Source organism: Lipotes vexillifer, unplaced genomic scaffold (genome assembly GCF_000442215.2).
Source record: "Lipotes vexillifer unplaced genomic scaffold, Lipotes_vexillifer_v1.1 scaffold412, whole genome shotgun sequence".
Classification (NCBI taxonomy): domain Eukaryota; kingdom Metazoa; phylum Chordata; class Mammalia; order Artiodactyla; family Lipotidae; genus Lipotes; species Lipotes vexillifer.
The window spans coordinates 1058848-1083460 of record NW_006798464.1 but is presented as its reverse complement, the minus strand read 5'-3'; the positions used below and the strand labels follow the sequence as shown (position 1 = coordinate 1083460).

The window sequence follows — 24613 nt, the reverse complement described above, 5'->3', positions numbered from 1 at the left end:
TTTCCCTAGAATCCTTCTTATATCTTGTGTTTAGATTCACTAGTTATTGACATTGGTCACACTTGCTTTTATATCTCTCTAGATACATACTTTTTTCCTGAACCATTTGAGAGTTAGTTGCAGACATCATAACTTTTCAACCCTAAATACTTCAGCAGACCTCTCCTAAGAACAAAGACATTGTCTTATATAATATGTTGTGCATAATTCTCTAATATACTTAATAACAGCATAATTAATTATTAACCACAACATAATTAACATTCAGGAAATTTAACATTAATATATACTGTTATCCAATATATAGTTCATATTTAATTTTCCCCATTTGACCCAGTAATGTCCTTTATATATATATAAATTTTATAATCCTAGTTTCAGTTATGAGTCAAGGAGAGCCACTGTCTTCATTTATGGTGTCTCTTGATTTCAGTTGTGTCTGTTGGGTTTTCTAACCTTGTTTTCTCTTCATTCTTGTTGATCCTGCACATTGGAATTAGATTCATTTTCCAAAGCACCCTTTAGACTAGGTCCCTTGATCACAGACCTGTTTTGGTCCCCCATTATCAAGCTTTGACCCCCTGGCCAGGCATTCAAGGCTGTTCACAGTTTGTCCCTATTCTGTCTTGTCCTCACTTACCATTACTTCTAGCCAGATACCTTCTGCTCTAGCCAGAGTGGACCAGTCTTCATCTCTTTGTAATTCCTGCTTCAGAGCCTCTGCCTGAATTGCCTTTCAAGATCTCTTTGTAATCCAGTCTGTCATTCAAGCTCAGCTCAAATCCTACCACCCTAAAGCTTGTCCTGGTTACCCTGGCCTGTCATCTTCTCTGTGGACAATATGTAGTGCTATTTCTGACCTTATGTACCTTAGTTTATGTAAGTTTGTATGTTTTCCCTACTTGACTAGACTGTTCTTTTCTTTGTGTTTGCCCTTGTCTCCCTCCCTGGATCTAGCATGGCCCCTTTTACTGAGTGAGCTGTCTACAGGTGAGTGTCACTGAAGAGTTCTCATGTCTCTAGCCTCATAAGCTTCTTCATGATTTAAAATGCTGCAGGTTGGAGTAAAGTTTGATTTCATAGTCTCTGACATAGTCCTCAACTCTCCAGACTGTGCCATTTGGAGCTTATCTTGCCTGGGGCAGTTGGTTCCCTTCTGCTTTCAGAAATCCCCCAAACACAGCTCAGTTTCATGGTTGAGGTGGGTATTGGTGTTGATTTTGGTGAATTGAGTTTTGTTCAAAGACAGTCATGTGAGTAGCCTAACATTCTGTTCTACCAGTGCCTTAACAGCAAAGCTGGATTTGGAACTCAATTGGGCTTTCAAGATTTGGTCATCAGAGTCATGGTTTAGTGTCTGTGTCAAGGGAATTCATCCAGCCTTTTTATAGATTTCAATCTGCAATGGGCTGTCTCAGGAGATTTGGAACGTATGCTTTGGGGCAGGTGTGAGCCCAAGAAACCTTGTAGTATGGAATTTAAATCTCTGCTAAGTATAAGCTGCTGAAATGGGAAAATGCTGAGGGCTCAAGATTGAAATGAACTGTTGAGACCTAAGATGAAAGGATCATAAATAAATGATGGTGCTTGTTATTGTCCCTTCTGGGAACAGAGGTTGTGATAAGAAAGCTCATTAATGCCCTCCACACTCTAGTGATGTTTGAAGCAGATACCCTGATTTCTGTTTCAGAGAATGGAGGAAGAGTAAAGGACACACGTTTTGTGTGTTTTTAGTGAGGAAGGAGGAGCTGTTTGGGCCTAAAAGAACAAGACGTTCTGTTTGAGTTTTAGTTCTTGTGAAAGGTGATAGTTGGCATGTCTAACCTCTGGCTACCTGTGTTTCTCTCTCTGAATGCTCCTGAGAAAGTGGAGGGGAGCCGAGGCCTGCCTTTTGTCCCATCGCATTCCAAGCCCTTCTCTGCTGAGGCTTGAGAGAGAAGAATTTTGTGGCAGATTATTTTTCAGAGGCCAGTATCTTATTCCCTCAGGACAGCTCAGAGATTAGCAATGATTTCTTAAATTTCTAACATTGCTATACTTTGTTTTAAAAGAAGGAAAGAAAAGCTCAGACTGCTCCAAACTACACGTAAGATCTGCTACAGTACACACTCTCACTTTCCTTTGCACTTGAACTTTGCACTGCTTCAATGTACAGTCTCATTGATTTTGCCACTTGAAATTACAGAGAACCTTTTTGGTTTGTTTAATCGTTCCTTATTACTGGTTTAGGGTATTAGGATGATACTGTACACAAAACAGCAAAATTTGACCTTTAGAGCTGTTTGTTATCCGGCCTTTTCAATAAAACCTAGTGTTTGTCAAGACTGTAGTGATAGCAAAGCTTATTAGCAATGATGTTACTTGGTTGTGTTGCAGATAAAACAAATTGTGTATCACTTTGATTGCTGATGTGTAGGTGCCCTAAAAGGCTGGAATTGAGATTCACTTCTTGCTATTATTATTTATGATGCAAAAGAGAATTGGCCTGCTCTGAGATAAAAAACAGAATTTCTTGATCCCCAATTGAAAACCCTTTGCCAGACTTGGTGTTTGTATCATTCTAAGTAGACTAGGTAATAACATAACTCCAAACTTTCAGTAGCAGAAAGGTTAATTTCTTACTCAGGCTGTGTGGCCGTTGTGTGTCTCTGCTCACTATAGTCACTCGGGGGTCCAGGCTGATAGAAATCTTCATCAACGTGTACTTTTCCACCTGGGCGCTTAAAGTGTGTCGGCTCTTAAAGTGACGCATCCATTGCACTCACATTTCATTGGCCAAAAGCAAGTCACATGCTCTCACTTAAAGGCCTAGGAAAGTGCAGTCCTACCATGTGCCCAAGATGGGGGAGAACCTGAAATAGTTTTGAATATTACTAATGACTACCACAGTTTTGTTTTGTTTTGTTTTTTCATTTATTTTCTTAGAGGCAAAACAAATCCGACGTTTGCTTCAGTATCAATTTATAGGTGGAAACTTAGAAATTTTAGTATCAGAAAAATAGAGGAACACTTGTAAAAAGGAAACATGATTGAATCTTAGGAAAAGGCATCTCATGTAGCAGCTTTCAGTTTCTCTAATGAAATACTTGGCATTTATGTCTTATATACTTCCCATATGAATTTAACGTGATTTACAAAATTAAAATTCCCTAATAGAATAAATTGCTTCCATATCTGAGAGGCAGGTTCCTCTTTCCTTACAGAGGCTTTCTTCCAGTTACCTATCCTTACCTTGGTGGCTTTCTGACCTTGGTAAAGTACTGATGTCTGTTGAGAATGTTTTTGTCTTTTTTTCTCTGATTATCAAATAGCAAACATTTATTAATGAGGAGGCCACTGTGTTAGATATGGAGATACAAAGATGGAAAAGACAAATATTCTGTCCTCAAGAGGTTCATGGTGCAACTATAAAGATGGGTCACATAGAGACATTCCTGGGTCTTGGACTAAAGCAACATTTTTGGAGAAGGAGCCTTAAGTTGAATGCAATTTTTTAGGAGGCATGTTGTTATATGAGGGAGCTCTCATTTTGTACTACTTTTTATAGCAGTGATCACAAGCGCTGCATTTAGTCAAATATATATAGTATATCTGCATATTATACTTCATAAAACTAAAATGTATATACATTATTTATACAGAATAACATAGTACCTAATCGTGAGCTCTTTTATTTAATGATATTTAATCAGAGGTAGAGAAAGAAGAATGGAACTTTAAAGAAATAGCTGTTTCTGGGGCAAGCCTCTGAAATGGAGGATGGGCAGGATAGATGGTGGCCCATCTATAGCTTTTGCCTGAGAGCCTGAGGTCCTAGATATGGAGCATGTTGGGCAGCAGGTGTGACGGCCCCAAGTCAGGTAGCTGGAGAAAACCATTAGCAATTTGAGGTAGAAGATCACTGCCAAGTGAGAAGAGCAGTGAGGTCTGTATGAATTCCTGAGTGAATACAGTTAGCCCTCTGGATCTGAAGGTTCCACATCTGCAGATTCAGCAAACCTCAGACTGAAAATACTTGGGGGATAAAAATATTCCAGAAAGTTCTAAAAAGCAAAACTTGAATTTGCCATGCTGCCAACTATTTCTATAGCGTTCACATTGTATTTGTAACTATTTATGTAACATTTACATTGTATTATGTATTATAAGTAATCTAGAGATGATTGAAAGTATATGGGAAGATGTACGTAGGTTATATGCAAATACTGTGCCGTTTTATATAAGGGGCTTAAGCATTCACGGGTTTCAGTATTTGGTGGCAGGGTCCTGGAATCAGCCCCCAACAGATACCATGGGTGGACTGTAATCATTCAAGGGGAGGGTAATCATAGAAAGGGAAATTAATGTTGATTGGGCAGCTGCCAAGTGCCGGGCATTGTGCTAGGTACTTTAAGCCAATCATCTTTAATACAGTAGATAGTAACATCCCTGTGTAACAGATCAGCAAGCTGAGGCTTAAAGTGCCTAAAACTTAAACAAACAAACAAACAAGCAAACAAAAAAATGTTCTTTCCACTATACTACAGAATTTGAGAATTTAAAAGCACGAATATTATAATAAATATGATACGTAAAAATTTACAGAATTTGTTGACTTCTGATTCCAAAACCAGAATTCCAGGAGACCAAACAGTAGGAACAAAGGCTAAAGGTATGGCAGGGGGTGAGGAGGAATGGGAACATTAGGGGTGAAGGCCACTGGAGATTGGGAACTTTGCATAAACTGCCACTAGACAAAGGGTCTGCCAGCTGAGGCATTAGTGGCATTTTGGGCAGTGCAGTTGTTCATTGAACTGTGGATATCCCTGACCCCCTCTACTAAATGCTAGTAGGTCCTCTGCCTGATACATTTCCAAATGCCCTCTGGGGTGGGAGCAGTGCTATCCTAGATGAAGAGCACTGAGTTAGAGTAGGGTGTGTGTATGGGATTAGGCCGAGAGAAGTTTGAAGAAGTAGATAATGATCAGACTGTGGAGAGCCTTGTCCTCGGTTTCTAAGTCCAATGTACACTCCCCAGTGCCCTTCTCACCAAGCAGTTTTGATACTTCCTCATTCTTAAAGCATTCTTTGTTTCTAGTTTTAGGTTTTATCTACCTTTCTGGCCATTTCATCTGGCATTTTGAACTTCTTACCTCTTAAATGATCCCTCTTCTCTTTTCTTTTAGACACTCTTTTTTAAAAAAATTTATTTATTTTTGGCTGTGTTGGGTCTTCGTTTCTATGCGAGGGCTTTCTCCAGTTGCGGCGAGCGGGGGCCACTCTTCATCGCGGTGCGCGGGCCTCTCACTGTCGCGGCCTCTCTTGTTGAGGAGCATAGGCTCCAGACGCGCAGGCTCAGTAGTTGTGGCTCACGGGCCCAGTAGCTCCGCAGCATATGGGATCCTCCCAGACCAGGGCTCGAACCCGTGTCCCCTGCACTAGCAGGCAGACTCTCAACCACTGCGCCACCAGGGAAGCCCTAGACACTCTTTTCTTAGGAAATCTCACACAATCCCATGACTTCAGTTATCTTTCTGCTAGTGATTCCTAAAGTAACATCCGAACTCACTTCACTTCAAACTCAGTTATGTCCAAAACTGAATCTCTATCCCCCTGTATTTCCAGACTGACAGTTCTGGAAAGGTTTTAGGAAAACTTGGCATTCCCCTCACTGCCCATAGAATGAAATAGATATACTTACCTTGTTTCCACCTGAGCAACTTCAATTACTTTTGCTGTGACATTTAACACAGTGTGTTGTTTTTGCTTATTTGCCTGTTTAAGAGCACACACTCCAGAGCCTGCATGTCTCGGCTTGATTCCTGGCTCTTCCGCTTAAGAACCATATGGCTTGTGCCTTAGGAACTTATGTGTGGACAGGAAATCATGATAGCACCTAGCTTATATGGTGGATGTGAGCATTAAATATGTGGAAAGTGCTTAGAACATAGTAAATATTTATTTCAGTATTTTGTTTGTTTACCCCCCGCCACCTCCAGATACTGTTAAGGTAAGGATCAGACTGTCTCACTCACTACTGTATTTCCAGATATTAGCACAATACTTGGCACATACTGGTTATTCATTGTTGAATTCATTTGTCCATCTACTACCAGCAAAATAGTTAATCAAAAATTCCTTTCTTCATGAATCTTATATCTACTAGAGGGAGACAAAATAAAATAAATGTTAGGTGGTAATAAGTGCAGGAGAGAAAATAAAGCAGGCTGAGGGGTGGGTAGGTATGGCTTGATATTTTATATAGGGTGCTTAGGAAACGCATCCCTGGTAAGATGGCATTTGAGCAAAAACCAGAAGAAAGTAAGAGAAGAGAGAGACAGGTTCTTCCCTGGAGAAGAACATTCCAGGTAAATGGAACAAGTCCAAAGGCCTTGGGGCTGGTATAGCCGAATGGAAGTGAGAAAGGGGGGGAAATAATAGGAGATGAGGTAGGGATGGGGAAAGAGGAGCAGAAAAGTCATCACTGCCTCTGGAGAGGGGAGCTAGGTAAGTGTGGGGACTAACTTTTCAAAAATGTTGTACCATGTGCATATACATATATAGCCTCTTTATCACCCTGGGTCTTCTAGGTCCAGTGCACTGAAGAAAGAGTACAGCCCTCTCTTAATGTAAGCTTTATACAGTAAACAGTTTAAATTGCTGTCTGCTGCTCTGAGGCAAAGTCTGAGCTTGAAGCTAGATAAGTTGTAGATTGTCTACACATTATCCCTTCACCTTAGCCTAGGAACTGTGATTAACTCCGGAGTACAAGTGGGAGGGCCAAGGGAGTGTGTGCACAGTAGTGGTAATGGCCCAGAGTACACCTCAGGACACATTTATGAGTCTGCAAGCACATCGATCTAGATTGGGGAAAACAATTTGCTACATTGACATCTTGGTCATTGATAAATCTTTGTGGCCTTATCTGCTTATGACCTCAAGAATTAAGGTCCATATTCTGTAGAGAACAAGTTGCTCTGTTTCTGAAGTTAGCCAGGTCTGTACCGTGAGACATTGTTAGCAGGTTAGGGCAGAGGGATACCCAGACCCATCCGCCTGCGGTTGAACTCCTGATAGCACTGAAGGGAAGTCATCCTGTCAAAGCCTGGAGTTGAGCACTTCCTGTTATTTTGCCCAATCACTATAAAGTGCATCCCTTTAGATTTTCAGAATCAATATATCTGAATTTACCCTAGAAGAATCATGTTAATGTTGTTTAGAAACCTCAGGGAAGGAATGGAAGGTTCCTTGCTGACTGGGCCTGACCCCCTTGGGCTTTAAGACTGCTGCTTCTTTTCCTACCTACAGAATGAGAGAAATGGGCACGTTCCACACAGGTCTGTCCCTGGCACCCTGCTGGCTTTCTCTTTTTACATTCATCCTTGGGCACTCGTCTGCTTTGATACAGATGGGCAACAGATCTACATCTCATTCTGACCCAGGCTAAAGGCTTGTGTTTATGGGAGTGTACAGCACCTTTCCATCTGGATGACCTGCCATTACTTCCAACTTAGTGTACACCAAACTGCTCATTTTCTCCTCCTTTCCTCACCTCCTCTCTTGTCTACCCCTCACCCACTTACCCACTCAGCTGTGGTCTTCTCTTCTTAACTTTCCTTATTCTGTCAGCGATATCATCTTTCTTCAAGGCATGAAATCTCAGGGATGTGTACTTTGCTTTCTATTTCCAAGTGGTCGCAAAATGGTATTGGTTCTTCTTTCAGGGTCCGCTTCAGTCCCACCTCTGCCTTTCCTTCTCTTTTCCTTTCCCCTTTCCTTTCCTTTTCCTTCCTGGGTAACTAATATATCAGCTCTAGGTAACTACAGCAGCTATATCCAGTCTTTCTCCCAACCTTTTTCACTCAGTCTAATCTTCCATAGAAAACATTTCTCCCATTTTCCCTTCAGTCTACATTCTTCCTTCTGGCCTCAAAGGATCTCTGGATTGTGGATCCTCTTGTCCCTCAGGCTGTCTCTGCTTTGGAACTGAGACCCCTCAGGCCAATCAGACACGTCTTCCTCTGTTTTTCATACATACCTTGTCAATTCCCACCTCTTTGACTTTGCCTATGCCTATGCCTTGTCCCCACCCTAAAATACCCTCATCTTCTCCCTAACAAGCTTTCAAGATTTCAGCACCCAGCTCAAGTTTTACATTTGATGAAGTCTTCTCTGAACTCCAGTATTGTAGGTCTCCAAGTTATTTGTCTTCTTACTCTTGCTTTAAAGTTTTTATTCCTAATTGTTTCCAATAGGTTTTTTTTTTTTTTTTTTTTTCTAAGCACTATAAGATGTGGGAGATTGGTCTGCCTTTTATAAACTTTCAACCTAGCTCCCCAGTCTCCTAAACAGCATCAGAACTCAACAAATGTCCAATGATACAAACTATGAGTTTCTTTCTCTCTAGTTTCCAATTGTTCCCATCAGCCTCACATGACCACTACATTTTTTTTTTTTTTTTTTTTTTGCGGTACGCAGGCCTCTCACTGTCGTGCCCTCTCCCGTTGTGGAGCACAGGCTCCGGATGCAGAGGCTCAGCGGCCATGGCTCACGGGCCCAGCCGCTCCACGGCATGTGGGATCTTCCCGGACCAGGGCACGAACCTGTGTCCCCTGCATCGGCAGCCGGACTGTCAACCACTGAGCCACCAGGGAAGCCCTAGGGCATATTTTTAAAAACTAGATTCTAATTAGACCTCAACTTTCAAGGTTATGACCTGTGTACACCCACTAGTTTCAGGGCATACATCAGTCTATCACTTAGCTTTGCCTTTGCTCCCTTGGGAGATAACATCTGGGTGGACTCAGGAGTAGCCCTGTGTTCCTTGAGTGGGATTCTGCCTGAAGTGGCTTCATGGGTTCTGGCTTTACTAGATTCTAACTCTGTGACTTAGGCAACCCTCCTAAAGACCTCCTTGTGCCTCAGTTTCTTCAGTTGTAAAACAGGAATGATACCATATTTAATTGATTCTTAGACTCCCTTTTTTGGTAATATTTATAACTTTACATATCAAATCCAGATTTGTCTTACAGTCAATGGCATTTCACAGTTTAATTAGCATTTCAACATTTTCCTTTTTAGTGATACATAAAATAATGGTGTGATTTATAATCGAAGAGTCTTGGCATCTACCATTCATGGTTATTTTGAGGATTGGAGTTAGTGGGTAACTGCTTAGCTCAACAAATGATGATTTTTGTCTTTATTTTTACTTTTTTCCTGCAGTTCTCTCTGCCTTCAATATTACCCCCTTAACTTCATCCTTTACACACCTGCCTAATGACATATTAAAAGTGTGTTTTTGACTAACTCCCTTGTTTGAATTTTTCAGTGGCTCTGTATCCCCCCATAGCAGTGATTCTTTTTTTTTTTTTCTTTTTTGCGGTACGCGGGCTTCTCACTGTTGTGGCCTCTCCCGTTGTGGAGCACAGGCTCCGGACGGGCAGGCTCAGCGGCCATGGCTTACGGGCCTAGCCGCTCCGAGGCATGTGGGATCTTCCCGGACTGGGGCACAAACCCGTGTTCCCTGCATCGGCAGGCGGACTCTCAACCACTGCGCCACCAAGGAAGCCCAGCAGTGATTCTTAAGGAGAAGGAGGACATGCCTCATTCCTTCCCCTGCCTTCCTCAAAACCCTTATGAATGCTAAATGACACTGGGTGATTGAGAAAAGTGTGTAATACAAGTGAATTTTCACGAATGTAGAAAAAGAGGTGGGGACCACTGAGAAAAGGATGGAGCTAAGGCCCTTTAATATAAACCTCCAATATCTTTCCCAGCCTGCCTCTCTAGCCTTACCTCCTGCCATTTCCTCCTTTGAACTTTGTGTTCCAGCAACACCGACTGTTTATGTAACTTACCTTTAAGGATGTTATAGCTTTGTAAATTTTTGCCCCAGCATGTAAAGGGCTAGGGAGGATGGGCAAGGTCCAGGGCCTTTCCAGGAGCAGTGCTTTAGAAGGAACAGGAACTATAGGGATGGAGATCATCTCCTTAGAAACAGGTTTGTGGATCTAAGCATGGCATTTGGAACTTTTTCTTGATAGTCAAATAAATTGTGCTTCACTTACCTGACTGCCTGCCATTTGTTCAGATTAAAGAGAATGATAAAATCCCAGGGTAGAGGGCAGGGACTTATTCTTTGCTGCTCCAGAGGGCACAGGTAGGGTCAGGAGATGGAAATGGTTCCATGCACATTGTAGCTCAGTACAGTTAAGAACTTTCTAACAGCTATTACTGTTCCACAGTAGATGGAGCAATTTAGGAACAGTTGTGAGCTCTTTTCACCTCAATGAAGACTCTGTTCTGTCTCAAGAGCCAAAGAATAAATTCCTGCATTGGGAAGGAGGTAGGAGAATTATAACCACTACTATTATTCATCAGGTACTTAAGTGTGAGGCACAAGTGTTTTAAATACACTGCCTTATTTATTTCCTGCATCATTTTATTTTATCTTTAAATAGGTATGTCAGGTAAGAACTCTTGTTCTCCCCATTTTACAGATGGAGAAACTGAGTTTTAGAGCTAGGATGCCTCAGTTTCTCCGAAGTCACACAACTAGTAAGTGGCAGAGACAGAATTCAGACCCTGGACTCTGATTTCAGAGCCTGCACTCTCTACACAGCTCTGCTCCCTTAGTGTCCTCTCCTGCTTTAGCATCCTCAACATGGTAAGAATGTATTAAGCTCATGTTTTGTTAACAGATAACCAGCCAGAGAGAGGATAAAATTCAAGAGAACAAAGCCTGGACCATTTTCTTTACAAAGTGTTGTGCTTAGCATTTGGGACCAATATTGCAAACAGGCAGGAAATGAGGGAGGATGAAACAGTAGACAAAAAAGAAAGTCCTGCTAGAACATTTTTTAAAAATTACTTCACAGAGAACTCTGACTCATTATAGGAATTTTTTTTTTTTAAGGAAGGAGTAAAATGCAATGAGTATACTTTGCTACAGTCAACAATACATACTCAAGAGCACAAAACAGGACTTCCCTGGTGGCGCAGTGGTTAAGAATCTGCCTGCCAGTGCAGGGGACACGGGTTTGAGCCCTGCTCTGGGAGGATCCCACATGCCACGGAGCAGCTAAGTCCATGCGCCACAACTACTGAGCCTGTGCTCTAGAGCCCGTGAGCCACAACTACTGAGCCCGCATGCCACAACTACTGAATACCATGCGCCTAGAGCCCATGCTCCGCAACAAGAGAAGCCACCACAATGAGAAGCCCGCACACCACAATGAAGAGTAGCCCCCGCTCGCCGCAACTAGAGAAAGCCCGCACGCAGCAACAAAGACCCAATGCAGCCAAAAATAAATAAATTTATTTTTTAAAGGAGCACAATACATAAAACCAGCAAGTGAATAATCCTTTTTAAAGAAGAAGAATTATTAGGAGAGCATAAAGAATAGTTTTTTGTTTTGTTTTGTTTGGAGACTTTACCATGATTTTTTTCTTTTTTAATTTTATTTATTTTTTGACTACATTGGGTCTTCATTGCTGTGCACGGGCTTTCTCTAGTTGCAGCAAGTGGGGGCTACTCTTCATTGTGGTGCGTGGGCTTCTCATTGCAGAGGCTTCTCGTTGCAGAGCATGGGCCCTAGGCACGTGAGCTTCAGTAGTTGCAGCACGTGGGCTCAGTAGTTGCAGCGTGCAAGCTCTAGGGCACACGGGCTTCAGTAGTTGTGCGCAGCCTCAGTAGTTGAGGTGTGTGGGCTCTAGGGCTCAGGCTCAGTAGTTGTGGCGCATGGCCTTAGTTGCTCCACGGTATGTGGGATCTGCCTGGACCAGGGATAAAACCCATGTCCCCTGCATTGTCAGGCAGATTCTTAACCACTGCACCACCAGGGAATTCCCTGAAGAATAGTCAATGAGTTACTGAGTGATTTGCCATTTCCCTTGCCTGGATAGCTTCTCTTCCATTTACTGGTTAGTTTAAGGCCCAGCCTTGTCTAAAATTCCACAGCATTTTGTACTTGGGTCACAGTCTTCCTTTTATTATAGTTAATTCCGTGCATGTTTTATCTTCCCTCCTTGACTAAGCCCTTTGAGGCCAGGGTCCAAATCTTATCTTCATTTCTTCCTTCCAGCTTTAACATTCTGTGATGTTAAGCATATTTAAAGACAGATTTTGATGGGACTTTGCTGGTAGTCCAGTGGTTATGACTCCGCACTTCCAGTGCAGGGGTCATGGGTTCTATCCCTGGTCAGGGAGCTGAAATCCCACATGCCGTGTGGCGCGGCCAAGAAAATATTAAAAAAATAAAAAATAAAATAAAAATAAAAATAGACATTGTTACAGATCACATTCTTTTAGTGAAAATGAGTGAATACTTGAACCTAATACATTATCTTGTTTGTGGGGGTACAGTGGGCTCACATATACATACTTAGTATATACAGATTCATCTCTAACCATTTGGCAAGAAGAAAGAGAATTAAATTCTAAATACAGAATGATTCTGTCCGCAATTCTACTCCCTTAGTCTGTGCCTGGAATGAGTGTGAGAGGGAAGATTTGAATCCACTCTTCTTTGCCTCTCCTCTCATGTGCCTGTCATGTGCCTCCCATGAGCATCTTACTGTGTTTAGAGTGATTTTAATCCTTAAAGATACAATACAGATTTTCAATCTGTGTGGTCCCTAAACAACAAGCCAGCCACTTTATCTAGTACTTAACTGAGGACAAAAAAAAGTAATCAAGAGGAAAGACTAGCCAGGTTGGACTGCATTGGTGATTTAAGGGATTTTGGCTATGCATAGTTTCCATCTTACTTGGTGACTTTAGAACTTAAACCTTATATAAGATGAGATTCCACTGTTTTCTCATTTTTTCATTGTGTGATCATGTGAGTGAAAGAGAAAGACAGAAAATCAAGGGCTAGGGATTGGGTCTTATGGAATTTCATGACAAGACATCTGGAGAAAACTGTGGAAAATGTCTAGTCTAAAAACCAAGGAAGGTCATGAAAGTGGTTCGGGAGACACTAATAGCAAGGAAAAGAGAAAAACAGAACTTTACAAAGCAGATTGCTTTTCTTTGCCTGCTCTCTTTACTTTAGCAGAGCATACCAGGTTTCTGGAAGGCATTTTTATACCCTCTTCCCCTTTTCATTTCTTTCTAAAATGGATAATATGGGAACTAGAGACTTACTTTGGGAAAAATGACTCTCAGATGATTTTCTCTTCTCCTATCAGTACTGAGCCCACTTGGAGCATCCTTCTACCCTTTGGCCTATTAATAGCCACCACACCCCCTAGCATAGACAAAGAGATGATGCATACCCCATCCTACCAGGAATCTCTTCCCTCATTACTCTATGGAGGCCTTTCCTAGGAACTGATGAAACCAACCAAGCTTTTTGACTTGGGGTAGAAAAAGTTATTAGCACTTAGATTTTATATAGTAGACTAGATATTTTATTAGTGATTAACAGTTCTTTTTTAAAACTTGAATGTTGCAATATTGGCATCCTCCTGTTCCAGTACAAGCACTGTGACCATGCTCTTTTGTATTTGATGAGCATTTTATTGTCTTCTCTGTGGTAATAGTTTTTTGTTTTTGTTTTTGTTTTTTTTTGCGGTATGTGGGCCTCTCACTGCTGTGGCCTCTCCCACTGCGGAGCACAGGCTCCGGACGCGCAGGCTCAGCGGCCATGGCTCACGGGCCCAGCAGCTCCGCGGCATGTGAGATCTTCCCGGACCGGGGCACGAACCCGTGTCCCCTGCATCGGCAGTCCCGTAATAGTTGTTGTAAGAAAGATATGAGGGACTTCCCTGGTGGCACAGTGGTTAAGAATCCGCCTGCCAATGCAGGGGACACAGGTTTGAGCCCTGGTCCGGGAAGATCCCACATGCTTCGGAGCAATGAAGCCCATGTGCCACAACTACTGAGCCTGCACTCTAGAGCCCACGAGCCGCAACTACTGAGCCCGTGTGCCACAACTGCTGAAGCCCGCGTGCCTAGAGCCTGTGCTCTGCAACGAGAAGCCACCACAATGAGAAGCCTGTGCACTGCAACCAAGAGTAGCCCCCGGTCGCCACAACTAGGAAAAAAAAAAAAAGCCCGTGCACAGCAATGAAGACCCAACGCAGCCAAATAAAAATTAAAAATAAAATAAATAAAAATAAAAAAAGATATGAGAGTATCGATACGAAGTGGGAATGTTAGCCCTTGTCTTGTGTGATACAGCAGGCTTTCATCCTCCAATGCAGGCTTTCATCCTCCAATGCAGGAGAGGGATTGATCTAGAGATTTCTGTGGATATGATTGAGCTTGGAGTGTGGTGAGTGTTGACATGTCATTACCCTTTCTGCTCTTGGAGTTCCGCTAGATGGGTTCCTGCCATCCCAATATAGAACTGCATTTTACTATAGAAACAGTATTATTCATGGTACTTAGTTGTAGATGCAGGGGTGCTTTATGGTATCACATTCTAGGTAACATTATGGATTTGAGTCAGCTTTTGTGTCCTGCTTGCATGAGAACCTTATTTATTATAACTATAGAAAAATACATTGTAACTTTAATACTTAAAAATAAACTTTTGGAACATGGCCAGCAATGCCTGGAGACTGTATTTTTACTGGAGGAAAAAGAGTGATGTTTGTTATCTTCAAGCTCCAGGTCAGTTTGCTTTTAGTGATTGCTGGAGGACAGAGGGAACGAAAAGTGCCCAGTGAACTGAGAAGTTATCTTGAGACTTAAAGACAAGACAGGCAGCTCTATATAATCGATGGATCAGTTTATTATAGGGTAATTCACTCACAGGGTGGGATCGGGCAGTGATCTGGAAGCATTTGCAGCTACACTCCACACTGCCGAGGGGACCTTGGGACAGTTTCATAGTTAACCTAGTGTAGGGGGGTATGTGCTTGGAAATGGGACATGCGTTCCTAAGTCAAGATTTATGAATGGGTTATTAGTCTCATGGGTAACCAGGTATATGTCAGCAAAGGTCTTCATCATTGTTTGAGAACTAACAGCATAGAGGCCACCTGGTCAGAATGATTATTAAATAATATCTATTACATTACCAATCCCCTGACAACAGAGAAGTGATTACTGCACAGTACAGTCCCGGGTAGGATCAGCAGAAGGACAGGAGGAACTGTATGTGCCCAAGATGGCATCAGTTATGCTAACAGCCATAGACAGTGATGGCTTCTGTTGACCTGGGATTGGATTCAGAACTTTTTTATCTTCAGTGAGAAGCATAACCAAGGATGAACTTTTGAAGATCCTGGAATCCTCTATTCTTGGATAGGTTTGTTGAAACTGACTTGTCTCCACCCCCTGTAGTTCCAGAGCTGTGTCCCTAAGGAGTACCTCTGTCCTTGAAGTGACACTTTTATTTTCCCTTTTAGACTGTATCAATCCTGACATGAAACGAGCAAGCTCATTTTAACCCACTTTTATCTGTGGAGGTTAACTCTTGTGTCCCAGGCAGTTAGAGTGTGCTTCTCAGTGCCCGAATGGGAAGCCAGGCCAACTCAAAAGGCCTGTGTCTCCTCAGAATCAGGACTTGTGAACCAGATGAGCCTTTTTCATCCATTCAGCCAGATTTATGAAGTACCGCTGTTACGAAGCACAGTGGTTGGCACTGGAGACCCAGAGAAGAATATGACATAGATTCTGCCTTCAAGGAAAATCATGGTGGAGAAGAACAGACAAGTGAAAAATATGGCAGTGCACTGAATTGAGTGCCTCAGGAGAGATGCATACTGGGCACAGCAGTATCACTGAGAAGAGGGTGATTATCTCAGCCTAGAGAGGTCCTTAGTCTTTCTTGAATTTACTCGGCCCAAGTCTTAAGTATTCATCACCTCAAATCTTGGAAGAATGGTTTTGCAGTCTCTGATTTTTACAGAACTGCTTAACAGGATCAGCATGAAGAATGGTAGAAGGTAGTGAGGGTTAGTATTAGCAATTCTCAGCAGAGTCGTCAGCATTACAAGCCCTTGTTCAATTAGAGAAGTGCTTTGTTTCCATCAGGAAGTCCCAGCAGGTTAAACAGTCATTTAACTCTCCTTCGATGCTTCCCAGTGTTATCTTCCCCTTTCTGTGCCTTTTCACAGTGGAACTGCTTACCAAGCCTTTGTTGGCACAGAACCTGTGATTCAAGCTCTTCAGAACAGGAGAGTCACACCTTCCAGGAGTCCCAAAGCTGTACCTAAGCTCTATTGAATGCTCAACGTGCACCAGATTTATTCTTATTTCATCTGTTAGTAAACTGGGTCACAGGAACACTTCCTGAGGGAGCCCAGGGTACAAACTTACAGGTCTCTACCCTGATCAGGACATTTCATATTGCCTCTAGGGAATGAGATGGGGAAGGTCTCAAACAGTTAGCTTATACTGACAGAAAAGAATACAGGGGCCACATTGGATGCCCAGTGGGTCCAGTTATAGAAGCAAGTACCTTCATCAGAGAGAGGATGATGTGACAGCTTCCTGGAAAAGAAAAATGAAGGAGACGGATGTCCAGATGTGTGGGGAAGAGAGAATAGAGTCTCGATAGCAGGTTAGATTGCCTTCAGAGGAATAGACATCTTGACTGGTAATCATTCCTACTTTTTGACTGTTTTGAGGGTTGTTTTTCTCTTTAATTAATATACTTTTTAAATTTTGGCTGTGCCAGGTCTTAGTTGCGGCATGTGGGATCTTTGTTGTGGCATGCGGACTTCTTAGTTGTGGCATGCATGTGGGATCTAGTTCCCCGATCAGGGATCGAATCCAGGCCCCCTGCATTGGGAGCGCAGAGTTTTACCCACTGGACCACCAGGGAAGTCCCTTTAAGGGGTTTTAAGAGACAGAATTATAAACACCAACTTTCACTCATTAAAGTGTGGCCATAAATTTATGTATCTTGCTCTTGTAAAACACAGTTTCCAACCAGCATTTTACCTGTTAACATTTCAGATTCATCACCCAAAGTATTTCCTCTGTTGCCTTCCCCTCACATCAAGATAACCTATTTGTTTATTAGGGTTATCTTAATCTTTTTATTCAGATTAAACTCTTCCCTGTTGTGATTACTCTTGGGTCAAATTACCAGGGGATTTGCCAGGAACTAAGAAATCAGTAGCACTTTTGTTTAAACACTTCTGAATGAATTTTGCTATGAATTACTATTACTTGATAATTGATATCTGTTCAGTGCACACTGCTATAAGCTGGGTTTAGGGCTCTTGAGGACCTTTAACCTCTTTCCTATCTTCTATTCTTGTGGTTTTTATTGCCACCTACATGACTCAGGTTTCAGATTTCTTTTTCCCCCACCTCAGTTGGTTTGTTGGTTTGATCCTTTAACCCTCAGTGTTCTCTGAGGTGACTTACCTACATTTCTGCTAGCATCCTTAAGATCAGTCCATGAGTCAGCTCCTGTCATTTAACAGAACCATTCTCTGTGATCTCTTTTTCCTAGGTTTTTTTTTTCCCCCCCCGGTACGCGGGCCTCTCACTGTTGTGGCCTCTCCCGTTGCGGAGCACAGGCTCCGGACGCGCAGGCTCAGCGGCCATGGCTCACGGGCCCAGCCGTTCCGTGGCTTGTGGGATCCTCCTGGACCGGGGCACAAGCCCATGTCCCCTGCATCGGCAGGTGGACTCTCAACCACTGCGCCACCAGGGAAGCCCTTTTTTCTAGTTTTTTAAGTACATGAGTTTGGTATTGATTCTTGGCTGCCTTCTCCCCACACTCATGCTTGGCAACCTCCAGCTTTCTCAAGGCCCCTCTATCTCCACTCAAAGAAATGTCACCCATCTTTCATGGTCCACTTCATAGTCAGTGGAAGGAAGTCTTCACTGACTTGTCAGATTAACATGGGCAGCTGGTGAGCTAATCCCTAGTTGCTCATCCTTTGCTCATTTACACTGCACGAGCTTACCAAAGGTCAGTTGTGATTGTTTCAGACCTGTTGATGCCAGTTATATTGGTATTGTAAATAAGTAACTTAATTAATAATATACAGCTAAACCATGAGTGAGGAAAGATACTTGTTCTATGAAAACTTAACGCTTTGGAAAGGCAAAGTAACTTGCATTGGAAAGGCAAGTTACTTAAAAAAGGAAATGAAGTTGAATTAGGTTTGGACAGGATAACTATAGGAGACTAGAGGTGGAGGACTCCTAAAATCTAGAAAAATTCTGTGCTTCCTGTTTCATAGGAGTCTGAGTTCTCCCTCTCCTTTAGAGAAACTGGAAATTGTGGATGATACATTATGAGTGAATTTTATACAAGAAAAAAGGCATAGATCTCTGGCTAGCAGAAAAGATCTTTTGGGCTCTACATCAAAAATTTGATGGCTCTCAAGGTAGTGTTTATAGCAGATGATTGTGGGCTTGGACATTGGGGAAAAAGTCACAATAAAAGTCAAAATAACTTATCTTTATTACATGGGTTGTCGGTTTTAAATGCTATCCATTGAGGGTAAGGAGAACAGTGTTATTATTCTGCCTCCCTCTTTTTTCCCCCGTCTTCCTAATTTTTGGCTAGCTGTAGCTTTCTACATTGTCAAAGCATATAGCATGGGCATTCTGTTGTCACTCTAATCCCATTTGTCTTAGTCCTACCATTAAGGGGATTCAGTGCTCACCGCCAGTCTTTCTGCCACGGTTTTTCCAGTCACCTCTTGGTTAGCCGAAGTGTTTTCTTCTGTAGATTCCTCAAAAAAGACTCATGGGAACAATATTTCCTATTCTGTTACTCTTGATTGACAGTCACCTAGGTGTAAAATTCTTGGGTTACCCTTTGTCTCCTTGGGAATTTTTGTAAGTATTGCTCCTTTTTCTGCTAACATTGAATTTTACCGTTGAAATTTTCAAGATTTTGTCCCTCTTTTAAGTGATTTGATCTTTTTGCCTGGTTGCAGAAATTGAGAAATCTTACCTTCAAAGTCTATCTTGGCACTGACTGTTCTGGGTCAGTTTTTCCCTGCGATACAGTGTGCCCTTTCAAGAACATCTTGAATTATATTTTTACAACATCTTTATGAACTGAGTCTTTACATATTTGTTCTGTTTCTATGTTACAGTTTTCTTTTATGCATATGTTATATCTCCTTTGCTGTCTTCTGTAACTCATTTTCTCCCTATGCCTTTTAATTCTTTTTTTCATTTCGTTTTAGTTGCTTTTTAAAAATTTCCCCCCTTTTTGTTCCTCCCTATATTTTCAGCAGTCTCTCCTGCCTTTTCTTCCTTCCAGTTTCATCTTCATTTCTGTATGTTTTTTCCCTTCCACTTATGTCTTCTCTTCTTCTTGTCTCCCTGCCTCTCCCATAAACTCTTGCACTTCTGCTTTGAGCTCTTGCTTCATAGTTTTCTTTTTTCAATTTTGTAAAGTATTTTATTACATTTTATCTGCTGTATCACAGCATTTTTCTGGTGTGTAGTCTTAGTCTGCCCTTTGGGTTTCCTGTTTCTTTCCTAATTTTTTTCTTGTTTCATCTTTATATAGATCCTGTGCAGATTTCATTTTTATAACTCATCTTTAAATAGGTGAGTTTTTCAGGGACCAGCTATTTGCAGGATGCTTGTTTAGGGGAGGTCCCAAGTCTGTGTTCCAGGCTGGCTGCAGTTGTTCTCATGATTTCAGGTTCCGGGTGAGTTTCTTTACCCTTTATTTCTACCTAGCCAAGAGAGGTGGGTGTCTGCAATTTTTCCACGATGCAAAGGCTATCTTCTCCACTGCCACAGAGACTGGCTCTGTGAGGCAAATAGAGCTTGTTTGGGTGGTTTCTCATTTAGCCCCAACTCCAGGTCCAAAGAAGTTCCTGTCTTCCAAAAACAAGGAATCTGTTTGGTCCCAGAGGGTGTGTTCTTTACCTACAAAAAGTATATTTTTGCAGATCTTCCTGAGCTCTCCAGCTCCCGTTTCCTCTCTCGGTAGCATCCTTTCTTCTTCTCAAAAGGAAAAGAGCCCTTGCTTGAGCTCCCTGCTTTTGACAGCTTTTACACCTGTTTTGGCGCCTGGGATTGTGGTTATCTCCTTTTTTTTTTTTTAATGTATTTATTTATTTTTAAATTTTTGGCTGTGTTGGGTCTTTGTTGCTGTGCGCAAGCTTTCTCTAGTTGTGGCGAGCGGGGGCTACTCTTCGTTGCAGTGTGCAGACTTCTCATTGTTGTGGCTTCTCTTGTTGCAGAGTACAGGCTCTAGGCTCATGGGCTTCAGCAGTTGTGGCATGCGGGCTCAGTAGTTGTGGCTTGCGGGCTCTAGAGCGCAGGCTAAGTAGTTGTGGCGCATGGGCTTAGTTGCTCCGTGGCATGTGGGATCTTCCCGGACCAGAGCTCGAACCCGTGTCCCCTGCATTGGCAGGCGGATTCTTAACCACTGCGCCACCAGGGAAGCCCTGTGGTTATCTTCTAATTTTGTTGAAAATGGAGTTTGCATTTTTATTTATTTCTCCTTTTTTGCACTTGAAACACATTTTGAATAGCATTTAAAAATTATGACTTCATGATGCAGTGTTCAAATCAAAAGTCTTAACTGACATTATCTATTAACCAACCGCTGGTCCCCATGATATCCTGTTAGGCCTTTTACTACACCTTCTCCATAAAGCCTCCACCGCCACACTGTCATCCATCTTTCAAGCACCTGAAGCCCACGGAAGATGCTATGAAGAGGCTTTTCAGACTTATGAAAAGCCTTTTATTGGGCTTCCCTGGTGGCGCAGTGGTTGAGAGTCCGCCTGCCGATGCAGGGGATGTGGGTTCGTGCCCCGGTCCGGGAAGATCCCACATGCCGTGGAGCGGCTGGGCCCGTGAGCCATGGCTGCTGAGCCTGCGCGTCCAGAACCTATGCTGCGCAACGGGAGAGGCCACAACAGTGAGAGGCCCACGTACAGCAAAAAAAAAAAAAAAAAGCCTTTTATTCATTCAACATGCCTACTCCACACTGGGCATTGCTCTAGGCCTGGGGGATAAAGCATGGAAGACTTTCTACTAGACCTTTGACACACCCTGTTCAGATGAAGAGGGTGGAAGACTTAGTTTGGGATTTTGAGGGAGTATGGTAGAAAGGGTAGAACATGAGCTCTGGAGTCAGACAGACTTAGATTCAGTGATCAGTTCTGCTACTAAATATGTGACATTGGGATAGTTTATTGACTTTTCCATGTATCGTTTTACCTCAGATGGATGTTATAAAATTAAAATAAGTTACATATAAAGTGCTCAGCACATAGTAGATGCCCAACAAGTACTACTTCCCCCATGAAGAAGGGGTTCATTAAACAAAAGGAATAAATTACTAGGAGTACTGATATAGAGACTTATTTTTTAAAATTGTGATAACATTTACATAACATAAAGTTTACTGTCTTCATTTTTAAATGTACTGTTCAGTAGTGTTAAATGTGTTCACATTTTTGTGCAGCCCATCTCCAAAGCTCTTCATCTTGCAAAACTGAAACTCTATACCCATTAAACAACACTCCCCGTTCCCTCCTCCCCTCGGTCCCTGGCAACCACCGTTCTACTTTCTACCTCTATGATTTTGACTACTAGGTACCTTATATAAATGGAATTATACTATATTTGTCCTTTTATGTCTGGCTTATTTCACTTAGCATAATATCCTCAAGGTTCATCCATGTTGTAGCATGTTTCAGAATTTTCTTCCGTTATAATGCTGAATAATATTCCATTGCATGTATATTCCACATTTTGTTTATCCTTTTATCCATTGATGGACACTTGGGTTGCTTCCTACTTTTGGCTATTGTGAATAATGCTGCTATGAAGATAGGTATACAAATATCTCTTTGAATCCTTCTTTTCAATTCTTTTGGGTATAAACCCAGAAGTAATATGGTAATTCTATTTTTAATTTTTTAAGGAAACACAATACTATTTTTGGAAGCCTATTTCTTGATGGGGAAGTATAAACAGTGTAGTTCCCCAGGGCATAATTTTAAGACCAGTCTTGTTTAACATTTTGTAAATTATCTGTATATGAGAGTTTCACTATTAAATTGCCATTGCGTATAGATAATGAAATAGTTCATATTGTGTAAAATTTTAAAACACCTCATGTGAGTGTATATGTAGACATAAAAGTGGTTAATAAGGCTTAATTAATGTAGGCAAACATATTTTATTTGTATTTGAATGTATGCTTTGTTACACTCCCTCCTCGAGGTCAGAAGAAATACCCTAGTTACATCTGTTAGTTTATTCCCCTCATTTATTATGGGCAAAATATGGAGAACTGATGTGTCAGAAAACTTCATGTGTCAAAAATACACGTGCACAAACTTGCAGACATGTCTTTTTTCTTGACTGTCCATAGCCTGTGGAGTATATTGGCCCTCAAATCCTCCATAGTTTAGTCTGGACTTTACGCCAATAGGGTCTCAGCTGAAGACAGTTTTTTCCCCTGGAGATATTTGATCACGTGTGGAGGCATTTTTGTTGTTACAGGTGAAGGAGTGCTACTGGAATCTAGTGCGCAGAGCCAGGGATACTGCTAAACATGCTGCGATGCACGGGACAGCTCCCCACAATAGAAAACCCTCCAGCCCCAGATGGCAATAGTGCCCAAGTTGAGAGACCTTGCCTTAGACCCAAACTACCTTCTCAGCATCATCCTCAGCTTCTATTTTGCATAAACCTGACCTTCTAGCCAGACCCAGGTGCTCCTCAGACCATACACCAGCTGAATTGCTTCCTCCAATACCTTTCACCTGAAATCCTCCTCTCCGCTTCTCTGATGGCTGACCCAGCTTCAGTTCTCTCACTGTCTCGGTGAAACTGGCTCTGGTCTCTCTAGCCACTGCTCTCTTCCTTCTCTGACCTCCTGTAGGACTATCCCACTAATCAGCACTTGGTTAACAATACAAAGTGGTACGTGCTCTCTTTCCAGCTTAATTGAAAGTGCTTTGAAGGCCATGTCGATAGGACTTGATTTGAAATATGAAGTACCACCCCTTACATACCCCAGTGGGCACCTTGACCCACCTGGGGCTTCCCATGGCAGCTTTCCTGCCACTGTGGGATAGAGTGGTTTAGTCAGCACAATACTTGGCTGTCACAGCAGTCTGAGACTCAGCTTTGTTGGGAGAAGTGCTAGCTAGATGGAAGGCCCACGTGTGAGCCTCATGACCGAAAAAGTATTCACCCTGAACATGGTTTCTTATCTAAAGCTGGAAGATATGGGATGAGGACGGGTGCCAAGAAACGGGCCTGTTTTGCCTCCAGCGGAACACAGACTGGAGGATCTTATGAAGCCTGGGGGATAACATATTTTACATGGAAATGTGCGTGGACAGGAATTGTTCTGTCATAGCTGGACTGACTTAATGCCAGTCGGTGTTTATGATGATAACACTAGTAATGAAAGGCATCATTATTTTTTTAGAACCCAATGTGTGCCAGGCACCGGGTAGGTGCTTCACACAGGTTGTCTCCTTCAGCCCTCACCACAATCCTGAAGGAAGCTGAAGCACTGAAAGGATGATTTGCCCAAGGTCACCCAGCTAATAACAAAGAGCAGAGCTGAAATTTAAACACAGTCTGACTTCAAATGAAGCCTGTGCTCTCAGCCACCACCTTGTGTGTAGCCAGGCCCTTCTGCACTGCTTTTGAAAGAGATTTGTGTCTTAATATGCCGGGATGTGGGGGGAATCCCCTGTGGTCTCTGAGGCATTTGTTGTGAATCAGGTGCCAGTGTCAAGTATGACCACCCTGCTGCTACAAGAAAGCCCACAAGGTTTCCTTTGGGTCCACACTGTCACTCCCACAGAGGGCTCTAACCCTTCTTATTTTTGTTTCCCCTTAAGGTGCACTACATTCTTCAGGAGGTGGTGATGGGTGGGATGGTGTTGGAAACAAACATGAATGAAATTGTGGCTCAGATTGAAGCTCAGAACAGGCTGGAGAAATCTGAGGTGAGATGCAGCTGTAATTTTGCCCTGGCAGGTTAGAGAAGATGTGGGCAGAAGGAGGAATGGCTAATGTGTGGGTTTGGGTTGCTGTGGATCCTTAGCAGTGTTTCCTACTCATCCTCTTTCTTCCTTGAGTCTGTCGAAACTCATTGGTTTGAAGGCCAGCCATGAAGATTAAAAAGGTAAGAAAAAGGCTAAAAGTGTGAATGTAAGAGCCAGATGGCACGGGAAGGCAAACAGCTTCTGGCTTGGGAGGTTATGGCCAATGTTTGTGGTTTCTAATTCCTCCTTCAAAGCCATGTGTTCCCTGGAGGGACCCAGAATCCCCTTCTCTGATTCCAGTGTGGTTTCTTAGTTTGTGTGCCTATGAGTCTGGTCTCCCAGCAGGCACTTCTCGTGGTTTCAGACCTCAGAGTTGCCAATTTCCTTATTTCCAGTTAGCCTTATAAAAAGCTACAGTAGAGTTTGGGCTGGGTTTGAAAATAGCATACCCCAGGTCCACCCCCACATAGTGCTGAGTTTGATGCAAATGCTCACAGTAAATTTCCATCCTTTTCCCCTGAGGTCTCTCCGTCGCTTCGTCAGCCTTACCAGGGAGTTGAGGTTACAGGCATACACCTTCACACGTGGCAGAACAAGCAGAAAAAATTACCTCTTCAATTATCTGAGTGTCTTAAAGAGCTTCATTGCTTTGTGTAACGGAACTTGATCTTGCGAAACCAGGAATGCTTCCTGTGAGGACTGGCAGTCCTGC

At 42.5% G+C, this 24613-nt stretch overlaps 1 protein-coding gene across 1 annotated transcript in view; it reads left to right on the top strand.

The window, feature by feature from the left end:
* Nucleotides 1-24613, top strand: part of AP3S2 (adaptor related protein complex 3 subunit sigma 2) — a 57261-nt gene that overhangs the window by 31556 nt on the left and 1092 nt on the right. The window contains exon 5 of the mRNA XM_007470528.1: nucleotides 23755-23862. Coding sequence (XP_007470590.1) covers nucleotides 23755-23862 — 108 coding nt within the window. The remainder of the gene's footprint in view (nucleotides 1-23754; nucleotides 23863-24613) is intronic.